This window comes from Lytechinus variegatus, chromosome 19 (genome assembly GCF_018143015.1).
Source record: "Lytechinus variegatus isolate NC3 chromosome 19, Lvar_3.0, whole genome shotgun sequence".
In the NCBI taxonomy this organism is placed as follows: Eukaryota; Metazoa; Echinodermata; class Echinoidea; order Temnopleuroida; family Toxopneustidae; genus Lytechinus; species Lytechinus variegatus.
In genome coordinates this window covers 15,399,266-15,413,386 of record NC_054758.1, presented here as the reverse complement: position 1 = coordinate 15,413,386, position 14,121 = coordinate 15,399,266, and the positions used below count along the sequence as shown (strand labels likewise).

Genomic DNA, 14,121 nt, shown 5'->3' with positions numbered 1-14,121 from the left:
TTTAGCGTTAGAAAATATGAATTCAGATACGTTTGTTAGGATCTAAACACATATCTCATAGCGTTGGATTTTTTCTCCTTAGATATTCCAAATTCCAAATTAAACACACGTGTATCTGATAAAAGGTTATCATGATATTCTTTTTTAAAATCTAGAAATGTGGGACTTCCAAGTTCTTTCGGGTTAGTATAGTGATAGCTTCTAATTGGTAGTGTTTGCGACATCTATTTAAAATATGTATAAGTGAAAATTCATGTAGAAGTATTGAGAAGTTCTACAGTGCACGCTTTATAATAATCTTCCGTTTAAGTTCGTTTATTTAGCTGTTTAACTCCATTTTCACACAGACCGTGCCAATGAGACCTTCTCCAGACCGTTCGATGATTGGTCATTTGGAAATAACGTAAAATCTTTGGCCTGTCTAGGGTCGGTTTCACTGCACCAAGTGAAACTGTCGCAGTACAGAAGAATGTAGTTGTTGACACATGGATGACCATGTTGACAGAACGTGCATTTCATGTTGTGAAAACGAAAATAAACTTGCGGTCGTCTTGACGACATCTTACGGAAACTGTCAGAAGCATGCTGATCGATGGTAGTGTCTGACCATGGATCCTACTAGAGTAGATCCATGGTCTGGCAGAAGCTTTTACGGTGTTTACCTGGCAATTCCAGACAATAGGGTGTGAAAAGAAATTTATAGTCCTGGATCGTTTTCACGACCATGATGGCGGCCTAGAAAGAGTCACAATTTATCATCAGTTTGTTTTGTTTAGTGTATGGTTGAAATCGAAGCACATATTTCAACTTTGTTTGGGTGGCTCTAGGCGCTCCAATATTACCCGGGCTACCGATTCCGGTGCTCCATTTTTTTTTTTTTTTGTTTGGGGGGGGGGTACGTCCTGTCGGTACCAATTCACCCAACCTGGGTTCAAGAGTACAGCGCATTGTGGATCAATTTTTTGTTGAAGCAAATTACGCCATGTCTGCAGGGATTCGAACCCACCACCTTCTGTTTCAAAGTCCGGAGACTTATCCAGTCATGGGCCACAACGCTCCATATGACAGATTTTTCTACATGCAGAAGAGTAGCTTTTCGATACGTAGAGTATGATGCACTGATTACCAAATAAAATAAGATAGCACAGAAATTAAGCCCCCCCCCTCCCCTGAATTGAAATATCGCAACCTTTAGCGCAGAGGAATTTAGCGAATTAATTATACTAACATTTATTGATCAATTCCCGGATAAAGATAATATTGATCAATCAGGTCACGAAACAGTAAGTGCACGTCAAGCTCTCCATATTCACAGGAGATGGTTTCAAAATTGGGTTTGCCAAATTCTTTTCTTCTAGACAGTAGACGTATTTCTTCGGATCATTTCGCAAACGATTTCCGAACACATGCATGCGAGTTTCTTCTGCGATGCAAAGGTCCACTAGCGGCACGGGGAAATGAGGAACAAATTTTGAAGGGATATTGTGATTCTACATGGAAAGCAAACAAAAAATGAAACCCCGCTAGGGGAGCTACGCGGCTAGGCGATTTTGCAGATAGTATAACAATTAAATGATTGCTGATAAAATAGAATTCCTCGTCTCGCTTTGACTCTTTCCTTTTATTAACGTAAATGATCCAATGATTGCGTGATTGTAAAAGATCACGCAACATAATAATTCAGATCGATTCAGTACGTCGATTCAAGGCTATATACACCTCACGACTATCTGCGATCCAATGTTGGGTGTGAACACTTGTTTTATTTTATTGACTTTATGGAATTTCTAGCACAAGTGTCACTGCATTTTTAACATAACTAAAAAAGTTCACTCATAATTATGTACGGAAATAATCATATAATTCATTTTCAAACCCTTTTCCTGACCCCCCCCCCTTCTCTGGAGTTTTACCGCCTTTATTGTTCGTATTCATTATTGTTACGTTTTTTTTCACTTTTATGTACCAGTATATATTATGCATTGAGTTTCTTACTCATCAAGCATTTGCTTTCAGGGGCACCCAGGGGAATGAAACCTTTGGAGTAAGTAGGCTTTTGTCGAAACAGAAAAATCAAAGAATAAGAACGAAAGTTTGAGAAAAATCAGACAAATAACGAGAAAGTTATAATCATTTGAATATTGCAATCACTAATGCTATGGAGATCCTCCTATTGGCAATTTGACAAGGATGTGTGATGTCACATGTGAACAACTTTCCCTTTGATGGATTATAAAATACCTTCAAAATGTCACTTTCTGCTCTTTCTTGTGGTGATACAAACTCTTTATCCATGATGTATTCTTGAAAAATCTGTATTACATGCCATCCTTTAGAAAGAACCCATGATCTACTGATGGATGTGATAAAAGAGGCAATTTAAGTGAAATATACACTAAAGTAATGGGGAGAGTTGTTCACAAGTGACATCACACATCTATGTCGCATTGCCAATTTGAGGATCTCCATAGCATTAGTGATCGCAATATTCAAATACTCATATCTTTCTCATTATTTGTCTGATTTTTCTCAAACTTTCGTTGATCTGTTTCTTCGATTTTTCTGTTTTCACACAAGCTATCTTGTTCCAAAGGTTTCATTCTCCTTTAAACTGGATTTTTAATAATTGTGCATTCATGTATGAATTTATATATATATATATATATATATATATATATATATAAATTTACATATGTATATATTGGTTTTTATAATTGAATAAATGAATTGATTTGAACAATATTTTACGCTCATTCAGCAAAAGCTGATATTAAAAGAGGCCCTAAAAATGGAATTGATGTGATTCCAATATCTAATCGTGATGACGCCATAGTAATCATAATTTTGGCTACGATGTGAAATCAATTTGGCCTTTTGTCCAAAATTTGTGAAAGTTTAAAAGAATCGGACAATACCACGGACCTAGGGCCCGTTGCATAAAACTTTTTACCTGAGAAAACTCTGGTAAAAACTGAAAACTAAGGTTAGTCTGGTTTCTGCCATTGACTCTAACACAGGACAAAATTCAACCTGAGTTTTCTCAGGTAAAAAGTTTTATGCAACGGGCCCCTAGACTAAAGAACGTCATTGCTGATGAAAAAAATTGAGTATGGACAAAAATCGAATTGGCACATAGGCAATTAAAATTGGAAGGGACAGCTCTTCCTTTTGTGTTAAAGTTTGTCTTTAATAATTGTTTTCGAACTGTCTCCTATCCCTATTATTGCAATTTATTTAGTGCGCTGGAAAGGCGAGCCCCCATCTATTTTGTTGAATGCACATTCGAATCGCGCGGAATGTAACCTCAAACAAACCGCACTTGTCAAAATGCGGCAATTTCTTTGGTAAATTAAAAAAAAAATTATCGTTTTTACGAAACTTTGTCTACATTGACACCGCGTTCGTGATGCCTGAATGTATTGTATAAAAGAAACAATAGCACAGGAGATATGGTCCGATTTCACTCGGAATGTACCTTTGTTATTAATTCGAAGTATTCAAAGTGAAAGTGAAATAATGATGAAATTTTAACCTCGTGTGACCAAATACAGCAAGATTAATCCCTTCTTCTTTTTCATTTTTTGTTTGTTTCTATATTACATTTTGTTGTTGGTAGATCTTGGACATCATGTCCCCGCTTCCGCACAACGGAAATAGTGGGTGGACCAGTCGCCAATAAAGGCGGAGGGGGGGGGGGGTGGACGGCGGTGCACAGCCGAATAATCATAGAATTGTTAACATTGCAGCTAAACTTTTCTGGGAACCACCACCTGCCCCCCTTTTTGAATGAATTTATTGTTTTATTGACAGAGAACCTCTAAAAAATATTTCTTGGCTTACATTTTTAAGGACACAGCTGTGGCTTCAGTTTTTCGAGACAGGTCATTTTTTTTATTAGGGAAACGGTTCGAATGTTATTCATAGAATAGTACAATACCTTTCCCTTTTTACGTTTCTGTATCCCCCTCTTCGTGATTTTTATGAAAATGTTTGGAGCACACGGCAAAAGCCCCCCCCCCCTCCTCTGACCTTCAGCGAATCGGATTTAAAAAGTCCAAAATTTTAAACCATGTGGATCTGTCACAATATTCAAGCTTAGAGGCGTCGTGGATATTAAGCGCTGCATAAAAAACAAAGGAATTTCAATATCATCCATATCATCAATATTACCCTCAACGTAAGAGGATTTGGAAAGGTGCCCTACACTGAACTAAAATAGGCGGTTATTTCCAATTAGTCTAATGCCAATTCGTCCAATTGCCAACTCATCTAATATCATCGGTCTACAGTCAGTTTGTCCACTATCCACATGGTCTAAGTGCCAATTCGTCCCCTCACCATTTCGTCTATTGATCCAATAGCCATTTAGTCCATATAACATTTGGTCTAATTGGACGAAGTGTAAATTGTGCAAAATGAATGGAAATGAAATGGATATTACACCAACTGGTTATGAGACGAAATGGTGATTAGACGAAGTGACGTTTGCACCAAATGGTACACTCTTAAAACAAATCAGTCAAATTGACGAGACCAGTAGTCAGCTGGGAGCAACCGATATGGCAATCACTGATATTCACATTTCTGACATATATTCCAGTCAGAAATAACTCTTTTCTAGTAAAATATGACTAGAAAATAGTCAAATATGACTAGTCAAAACAGTTGCACCCAGCTGACCCTATTAACTAGTCATTTTTGACTGATTTGTTCTTAGAGTGTAAGACAGTGGACGGAATGGCATAAGACTAGATGAAAGTAGACCATGTGGTGAGTGGACGAGTTGGAAGTAGACGAACTGGCAATTTACCATATAGGCTATGAAGGGGTTACGCTTCGATCTTAGGGTCAATGCCCTTTTTTATACTTCCAGTCGAAATTCAACAAGGTTTATATATAGGGAATCCTAAATGTAAAGATGCGCGTCTTCAACAGAGCGGAGGGGGCTACGTTCCAAAGAACATATCGATTTTGTATTTAGCGTATCCCTCAACTCGGATATAGATCCATATAAATTACTTTAATCCGTTTCAACTGATTAATTCTTTCTGTATGACAGACCATGCATCATTCCAGTACGCTTGTTTTCATGTATTTTTACTTATGTTGTTGATTTGCCAACACCCCCCCCCCATGTCTAATTCCCTCTGTATATTTGTTGCAATATCTATTGCAATTTTTTAAAGTATGTATTTCGCTGTTGTTGTTGTACGTAATTTGTGGAAATAAATTGACAATTGTAAATTTACATATAATTTTTTACAATCTAATATCGGGTATAAACTGACAAATTTCTTACAAAATCAAGATCTAAAATGGTTATCATGATTATTGAGATCATTTATGGTATATGTATTTTGCATATTTTCCTATTTGACCAAAGATTATCGATTTAAATATATATTCATATATGATATACTTTGTTACGTATAATTAAATTTGTTCGTAGTACCAAGATATTTTAACCTTGTTATTGATGATTTTGTTTGAAATGTAAACTTTTGCAATTCGGTCTTATGCCGCGAAGAAAGTATTTTTAATAAAGCATTTTGATTTGAATTGAATGAGGAAAGTAGTTATTGGTTAACGAATTAATATATATTAAGCAAATGTAGGTGTTGCCATACGGCGTAATCATAAAGCCGTATGAAAATTGGATGAAATATCAGTGGGAAGATAAAACATTAATTAAATTCAATTAAAAAGAGGAATTATTTATTCTTCGTCTATCTTACCCTACATATCGCATTCACAATATTTTTCATATTCATATTTCATCAAAACAAAGTCATTTGAATAGGAGCCAACAGTGCTACTGGACATGAGAGAGAGAGGGGGATGTCTTCTTTTGATAGAGTGAATTTGATCGAACATCAAAATCCCCGCCCTGCATTCGCCCCGTAGTGCGCGCGCGCGCTTCGTGCACTCTGTGTTTAACACGTTTTGCGGGCCCACTACTATACTGCCCATCATAAAGTAAATCCGGGCTACAAGGTCAACACAGGATAATTAGATACAAAGGACATTAAACAGATCAATAAGGACAACCAGACACAAAATAAATGAACAAATGAACAGATAAGAAAGAATATTGATTATACCAATATATCGATTGTGAACCCCATTTGGTGGTATTTAGGTGAAGAAGGCCCTTTGCCTGCTGCACGCAAGCGTATCACACGAGCTCTTTTTGACCTTTTCAGCTAAACCTACTAAGCCAAACATAATGCTTTATAGATAGCGATTTAGTTCCACGTGCCTTCAGACTGCAACATAATTCTTCATGAAAGAACACACGCTCATTGGGCCATTTGAGCGAAATTATAGGTCTATTCACGCCCAACTGTTGAATCAGTGAAGCCTGGCTGAATTTATGGGATGGATCCTTGGGGATTTAGCCGTTGACAACTTATCAAGTCTGGCAGTCTATTGTGAAAAGATCATTGATTGAGTGACACTGCAATTTATCTTTTTATCCGTTTCAGATCACACGAAGTTACAAGCGAGGAGTGACAGCTCCCACGAAACGCGGACCACCTATTTGATACCGGGACCCGATAGTTGAAAGACCAGGGATCGAAACCGTTTTAACCCCAGCATCCTCCAAACCCGGACAGTTTTCTCGCCATCGACTTAAAGTGAAGGAGTGTCCCCGCCATGGTGTCCTACAAGATACGAAACGGACGGATAGACGACTGCGAAGATGTTGTCCGGCTCATGCAGAAATTGTCTGCGCATGAGGGCTTCGCGGGCCAGACGAAAATCACCCCAGACGGTAAGTCTATGTAATAAAACTCGTAAAAAATTGTTTGAGAATATTAAGATTAGAGAGACCTACCTTGTCAAAACTTTGAGACAGGAATTAACATAACATTCAGATATGATGCCAAATCTAACTTATTTCCCTTTCACCCCCCCCCCCCTCATTTTTTTTCTAAATCACTTATTTTCCTTGGTCATGAAACCCTTTTTTGCGAGGCAAGTCCGAGATTTTGGGGGGGGGGTAAAACTTTATTGGTATGAGTAAGCCTATAGGCCTACCTTTACCAAAATTTTAGACAGGTGTTAATTTCATGAAAAGGACTTTTTACCTTTCGTGCCTGTTTGCCAAACTCTTTTTTTCTAAAGAACCCCCCCCCAAAAAAAAAAGGGAAATGCGAACCGGCGTTTGACCCACTTGTGTTTGACTCCAAAGCCATCTTCAAAAATTAAGGGGAAAGTATACTCAAGTTGGTAATAATAAAAACAGAGTGGGAGAAATCTATTGCATATATTTGATTGCTTTAACCATGGAGCTGTTCCCTCATACTTCATGTCTGGTGCTATTTCTATCCCGAAGTCTAAAATATAATCGTTCTGCAAGCTGGAGTTTGACTACTATTTGGAAGCGTTTTAGGTTACATTTTTCAAATTTTCCTACAATGTGACAAAAATGGAATACAGTAATCAACCATTATTTTTTTCTCTCTCTTCACAAGTATAGTGTTTTACAAAAACTTCTCCGATTTGGCAATATCAACACAGCGCCTTTTCTTACTTTATATCAAGAAAAAGGCAAAATCATTTTCATTTCAAGTAAACTCCATTTTTTACCGTAACTTCGATAACAATGTTCTCGCGATTTTCTGCCTAAATCGAAACCAACTTGATAAAAGGACAACTCTACTCCAGGCCATCTTAACGTGATCTACTGGGACAGACGAGGGTTTCAACTTCAGTCACATTCTCCTGAAAAAAATCGGCAAGTCACATGAAATTCTTAAATTTTTTCAACCACCCGTGTCGAGTCGGGAAATGTGATAATGTTTAACCCACTTTCAAGATATCAGGACTCCCTGGTCGTACACTCAACTCTCTTATGGATATCACGTTGACTGTGCCGATACCGAAATGATTTTTTTTTTCACAAGCAACTTATTCTTTCAATTCTTTTTTCTATTCTATCCGATTCTACCGCGGCACTCCGTCATCCCCGAAATCAATATGAGATTTCGCAACTGCAACAGGGTTGGACTCAAGAACACAAATGTATTGCACATGCTCAGTAAATGACAATGAACAGATTGGTGGTGTTTGTCGAAAATTTGTGTTCTGGGACAGCAGTTTCGTCCTAGGTTTCGGAGCTGACGAAAAATTCTGCGAAAATGTCGTTTGTCCCGAGTCCAGGGAAGCGTATCATCAACATTTTCATCCGACGAGTCGTCAGATCTGACAGCTTCCCCCGATTTTGATTGGCTGAGAGGCATTGTTACTATGGTAACTGTCGGATAAAATGAGATTTGTCGGATAAAACGTCCGACAAGTCATTTCATTAAACGGCCCCAAGGACGAAAACGCTGTGTTGATTCATAAATTTTCGACAAAGCCTGCTTTGTTATGAAGGGTTTGTGACAAAACATTCTCTGCGTTTATAGAAAGCGTCTACGAAGTGATTGCTATAATGCCGGATAATAATTCACATATTAAGAGCAGAACATCGGTTTTGTTCGAATCCAAAGGGTAGAAACTGCACGTCGGGATCCCGTGTGAATTTTTGAGAATCATTTCGACAAGTTTTGAAAAAGCGTTTCGACTCATTAACTTCATGGAGTTCATATATTCAAGGCCACGATTATTCAAATTCAATACTGGAAGATTCGTGACAAAAGCTCAAAAGTAAAAGAATCTTCCAAGGGCTCCGACTGCAAACAGTTGGGTGGTTACGGGGGGGGCATGGGTAAGGATTCCCCCTCCAATCGAAATGAACGCCCCTACGCCTTAAAATAAGAGAAAAATCTAGTGTAAACTTAACTCACATTGATACTAATTTTCATTCCTATTACAATTCAATACTAAAAGATTCGAACGAGTCTGATTACAAAAAAAAACACAGTTGGGTAGCTATTACGTGGGAAATATTGGTCGAAATTTTCCCCTCGAATTGAAATGCCCTTCCCCTAGAATTCACAATGATGCTAAATTCACCATTATTCATATTCAATACTGGAAGATTCGTGAAAAAAGCTCAAAAGTAAAAGAATCGTCCAAGGGCTCCGACTGCAAACAGTTGGGTGGTTACGGGGGGGAGGGGGAATGTATGGGTAAGGATTCCCCCTCATTTGAAATGCCCGCTCCCTCCGCCTTGATATTATAGAAAAATCTGATGTAAAATCAATTCACATTGATACTAAATTTTCATCCCTATTACAATTCAATACTAAAAGATTCGGAAAAGCTGATAAAAAAAAACATTTGGGTATACGTGGGAAATACTGGTCCAAATTTTCCCCTCGATTTGAAATGCCCTTCCCCTCGATTCACAATGATGATAAATTCACCATTATTCAAATTCAATACTGGAAGATTCGTGACAAAAGTTCTTAAGTATAAGAATCTTTAAAGAGCTCCGACTACAGGAAGTTGGGTGGTTACCGTGGGGAGGGGGGGGGGCATGGGTAAGGAGTCCCCCCCAAATAAAAAAAACAATACGGCACCTTACAAATGGGATGGAAAGAAAATATGAGGCACCTTCAATTCATATTGATGCAAATTTTTCACCAAGAAATGTAATGAAAAGTTCAAAAGAGTTAAAAAAGATGGAGAGATTTACACAAAGGACATAGAAGGTGGAATTAGCCCCTCCGAGTTAAATACACAAGCCTCTCTCTTAAAAATGAGGAAAAAACTGAAGGAAATTAAATTCATATTGATCATGTTGATACCAACTTCCAATTCAATGCTGTAGGATTAGTGGCCCCAAAGCTCAAAAGTAAGCAATCCTTCCGAATGCAAACGGCAAACAGTTGGATGAAGGGCCCAGGAGTCGAGATTTGCCCCTCCCTCAATTGAAATGCCCCCCTTCTTCATTCACATGGCCACTGATTTCACCATCATTCCAATTCGAAACTGAAAAAATTGTAACAAAAACTCTTGACAGTAAAGAATCATTTAAGCAAAAAGGGTTAATAGTTGAGTAGTTGCGTATACATGTAGGTGGGGCGCAGTGGTCGAGAATGCATCCACCCCCGAGTGGCGTCTTGAAGAAAAAAAATGTAGATAATTTATGTTAAAATGCATTGTCAACCTTCATGCATGTATGACGTTCATGTATTATGTCAAGGAGAGAATACGAGCCCGAACCATTAGTATTGTCAAGATGGGTTACATGTATTCCGTTTTTGAACATGAAATCAGAGATGACAGCGTTAAATCTAGTGTGGCGGCTAGCTCAGTGATTTTTCCGGGTTGGCTGAGTGACAACGAAATGTTCAGTATTATCAGTAAGCGAGCAAACAAAGCGACTGAGCTGATTAAGGGATGTTTGGGGTATAAATTAGTTGGAATTGTAAGAACAAATGGTGCAAACTTATTATTCCGGGTTGGCTGTTGGTTGAGTGACAACGAAATGTGAAAATACTCAACTTCATCTGTAAGCGATCGAACAAAGCGACTGAGCTGATTAAGGGATTGCAATATGAAGGTTGGATTTGAAACCTCTACCGTGCCTCCCTGCTGCAAACGCGGCCATTTAAGGCCTGGTCACACCACCCGAGCGTTGTTGGAGCGGTCGTGGAGCGGTAGGGATAGAGGGCCGAATTTCGCTCACAAAATTGGGGGAAAAATCGAAAACAAAATAAAAACAATCGAAATCGAAAATGGTGAACGGTAGCGAGCGGTGATGATTTTTTCTCTCCGCTCCACGACCGCTCCAACAACGCTCGGGCGGTGTGACCAGGCCTTTAAATATCTAGGTCTCCATTGTCATGGTTGAAGTTCGAATGGACATAATGGGATTCCGTACCCTTTACGATGCCCCATGTGTGTAAACACATACATCTAAATACATCACGAATACCAATCCATCAATTTAATGACAATCGAAACGGGCGAGGCGATACGGCACCCGGCGTATACACGGTCTGCATACTTACTTGGATATGTTTCACAGTGATATGTGTCCCTCGGTAGTTAATAATTTGGGAGAGATTAAAATGGCTCCGATATATGTGAAAGGTGGATTGTACGTGCCCTTGGGAATTTCATTAACCTTTATTATGCTCATATTATGCTCATACGAGGCTCTTCATCATTTCATGTATTTGTTTTTCATTATTGTTAGTACTCAATATTGTGTATTCAACTATTCATTTGATTATGATAATGATAATTAAGTTGCGAGTCCATCCCATCTATTCGTCTGTTCGTAACTCTTTTATTGTTTCATATGCATATTGTTTTTTATTATTTACTTAAAATACCCACACTCAAATTCCACAGATTGGAATGGCTATAATTATGTGAACAAGATTTGGAGATCTAGTTGAGGACCCATCTGGAAATAAGCTTTCGAGCTTTCATGGGTTATCCCGTGCAAGCCGTGGTTTTTAATGCTCCTGCTGCTACGTTAGGGTGATTTGTCAAAATCAATAAATCAATCAATCATCCAGCCAACCAGCCAACCAACCAATTAATCCATCAATCAATATCCCCTCGGATCAGTTTTAATCGATGACTTGTGGACCCTCTGAATCCCTTGTAACGGTAGCCACTTCCTGTATTTCACGCGCAATACCTATGGGAAAACGAAAATGGTTCGTTCAATTCCTACTCCATCCGGTATGGTGACATAATGATCATCATTTGTTCTAAAATTATAGCTTCCTTCTGTTTACCTTTCCGATCCAATATCCTTTGATCATGTTGTTGCACATATTTTCACCATTATCACCTGTTATTTCAATAATTTCAAGAACATTTACGTGGGCTCAATGATAACGTTGTAGGCTCGCGTTTTCTCTCTTAAAGGGGGGAGTCCACACTTATGTACAGTTTGGTCAACGGAGAACACAAGAATAAGGTAAAATTAGGAAAATTTGACGAAAATTAATGGAAAGATAGCAACTTATTTCTTTTCAAGTTTTATATTATGATGCCACTTGTAAGATGCATAACGCCATTTACAAGCTCTCAAAACAGCATTAACAAAGCTTTGGGTACATGTTTCCAATAATCGGTGATAATGATACCATTGATAGTCCGGGGTTAAGAAAATCCTGTGTAAAAAGGGTACTGGGGGCCGGGCGGGGGACAAATTCATTTTGGAAAACAAAACTACAAAAGAGGCCAAACATCAGTGTTGACCTAGAACTCTTATTCTTCTATCCTTTATTCTGTTCCTCATCGAATGACGTCACGCTGTTTACTCCTTTTGTACATAATGATTTTCTTTTTAAGGATCATTTCAGATTGGCCTGAGTAATCGAAACACAGTTGTCGTATTCTATTATAATTGAAATATATCATCCGTAAATCATAACAAATAAATAATTCTCAGCCAGGGGGCTCGTCCTCTGACTCGAGGATAGGCTTCATTAGGATTTGATGGGGTGGCAGTAAGGGACACGAAAGTTTGACAAATGAGATTTCTGTACTTTTAAACGGATACAGTGGCTCAGTGGCAAGACGACCCGCCTCGAGAACGAGAGGTTGTGGGTTCGATCACTAAAAGAATCATACCAAGAATGAAAATATAGGACCTACTCTGCCTTCTTGTCAACCGCTAGAAGTATGAAAATTGACAAGGATTATTATGGGAAAAGAAGGGCCCGATGAGAGAACATTTAATTAGAGCTGGGGTGGCTTCCCTGGGTAAATACATTATATCTTTATGATAAATCTAATTTTTCTTGAATCTGAACGATTTGCCAGTTATGAAGAACCCGATAATTTGAAAACAAAATCTGATATCATAGGGCCTTTGTAATTAAAAAAGATTATTTCGGTTTTTTTTCTTCAAAATTCTAACCTTCACGATAGTGTCTTGAATATCACAATGAATCGATTGCATGAAATTGCCCCGTGTGTGGCGTATGTCACGTGACCAGTGAAACTTCTCACCTCCCGCCCCAACATCCACATCCTACAGTTACACCAACGAAACCGGACTCTAGACCGATCAAAGCTATCACGTTATTCCCAATGACAATAGCATCGGTCGGTTTGGAGTCGGTTGTGTTGGTGTGACCGAACTTCGTGCTGCAGTCACATTACAAAAACCGACTCCAGACCGATCAAAACTATTACGTTATTATCAATGACATACTATTGATCGGTTTGGAGCCGGCTTTGTTAGTGTGACTGCATGAGCAATGGATTGGTCCACGATTGGTGATTATTGCATTGAGGACCCACGTATGCATGGTTATTGCATTTAGCGAAAGCTGTTTTATTTTTTGTTTGAACTTGAGCGGGGGATAAAGAGTCAGCATGGTGGTGGTGGGGGTGTCAAAGGGACGAGTGTCTGTTTGAGTGGTTCAAATTGATAGGTCAAAAGTCAATTCGTCAGTCACGGTGAGAAAAACCATGGACATGGAAAAACCTACACACACTCACATCACGCACCTGACATCACCCGGCCATTAAGGACCATGCGCTTAGAAATTCCCAGACTCCTTGCGATAATTGAGCCTATCACCTGAAAAACTGTTATTTTCCAATTTCAACTTGCCTTTCTTATGATAGGGCCTATATCATGTATATATGTACTAGTTCTTATGATATAGTTGCGATTATTGGACATACTAGTAAGTGCTGAAAAGTGCTATTTCCCAGTAGGCATTTGACATTTTGGCTTGCGTGTTGAACATGGTTATTTCCCAACTTGCATTTAATGTTACAGGGTCTATGTGCGGAGGATTGTATTTTCATGATAATTAACATAATAAAGATATTTACATAATATGGTATATTTTGGTAGACAAATTATGATGCATAACTTGAATAGAAAAAAGGGTCTCGTTGGAGATGGGAGATTCACTAAAAAGCATAGCTTGTAAAAAGTGAGCCTCCCTAAAGAAAGAGGGAAAGGGAAAGAGGGAGAGACGCAATAGTTGCTAATTACATACGGAGACTTACTGATAGCGGAGAACAAGAACAAAATAACACCGACAAAGACGAAATGGAAAAAGAATTAAAACAAAACAAAAATAATTGTGGCCAAAAGAGGGAGTAAACTGAATGATAATGACAAAAAAAAAAGAATGAATAAGTTGTGGTCTGAGAGGGGAAAATAAAAAGGAATGCCTTCTCCATTAAGGCCTATATGCTGAAAAGTGTCATTTTGTCGTCATATCACTTCATTGT

At 38.4% G+C, this 14,121-nt stretch overlaps 1 protein-coding gene across 1 annotated transcript in view; it reads left to right on the top strand.

Moving 5' to 3' along the window:
* The window catches only part of LOC121406013 (thialysine N-epsilon-acetyltransferase-like), a 33,305-nt gene that overhangs the window by 11,384 nt on the left and 7,800 nt on the right, over positions 1 to 14,121 (top strand). Inside the window, exon 2 of the mRNA XM_041597013.1 lies at positions 6,486 to 6,775. Within this exon, the coding sequence (XP_041452947.1) occupies positions 6,658 to 6,775 (118 nt within the window). The 5' untranslated portion in view covers positions 6,486 to 6,657. The remainder of the gene's footprint in view (positions 1 to 6,485; positions 6,776 to 14,121) is intronic.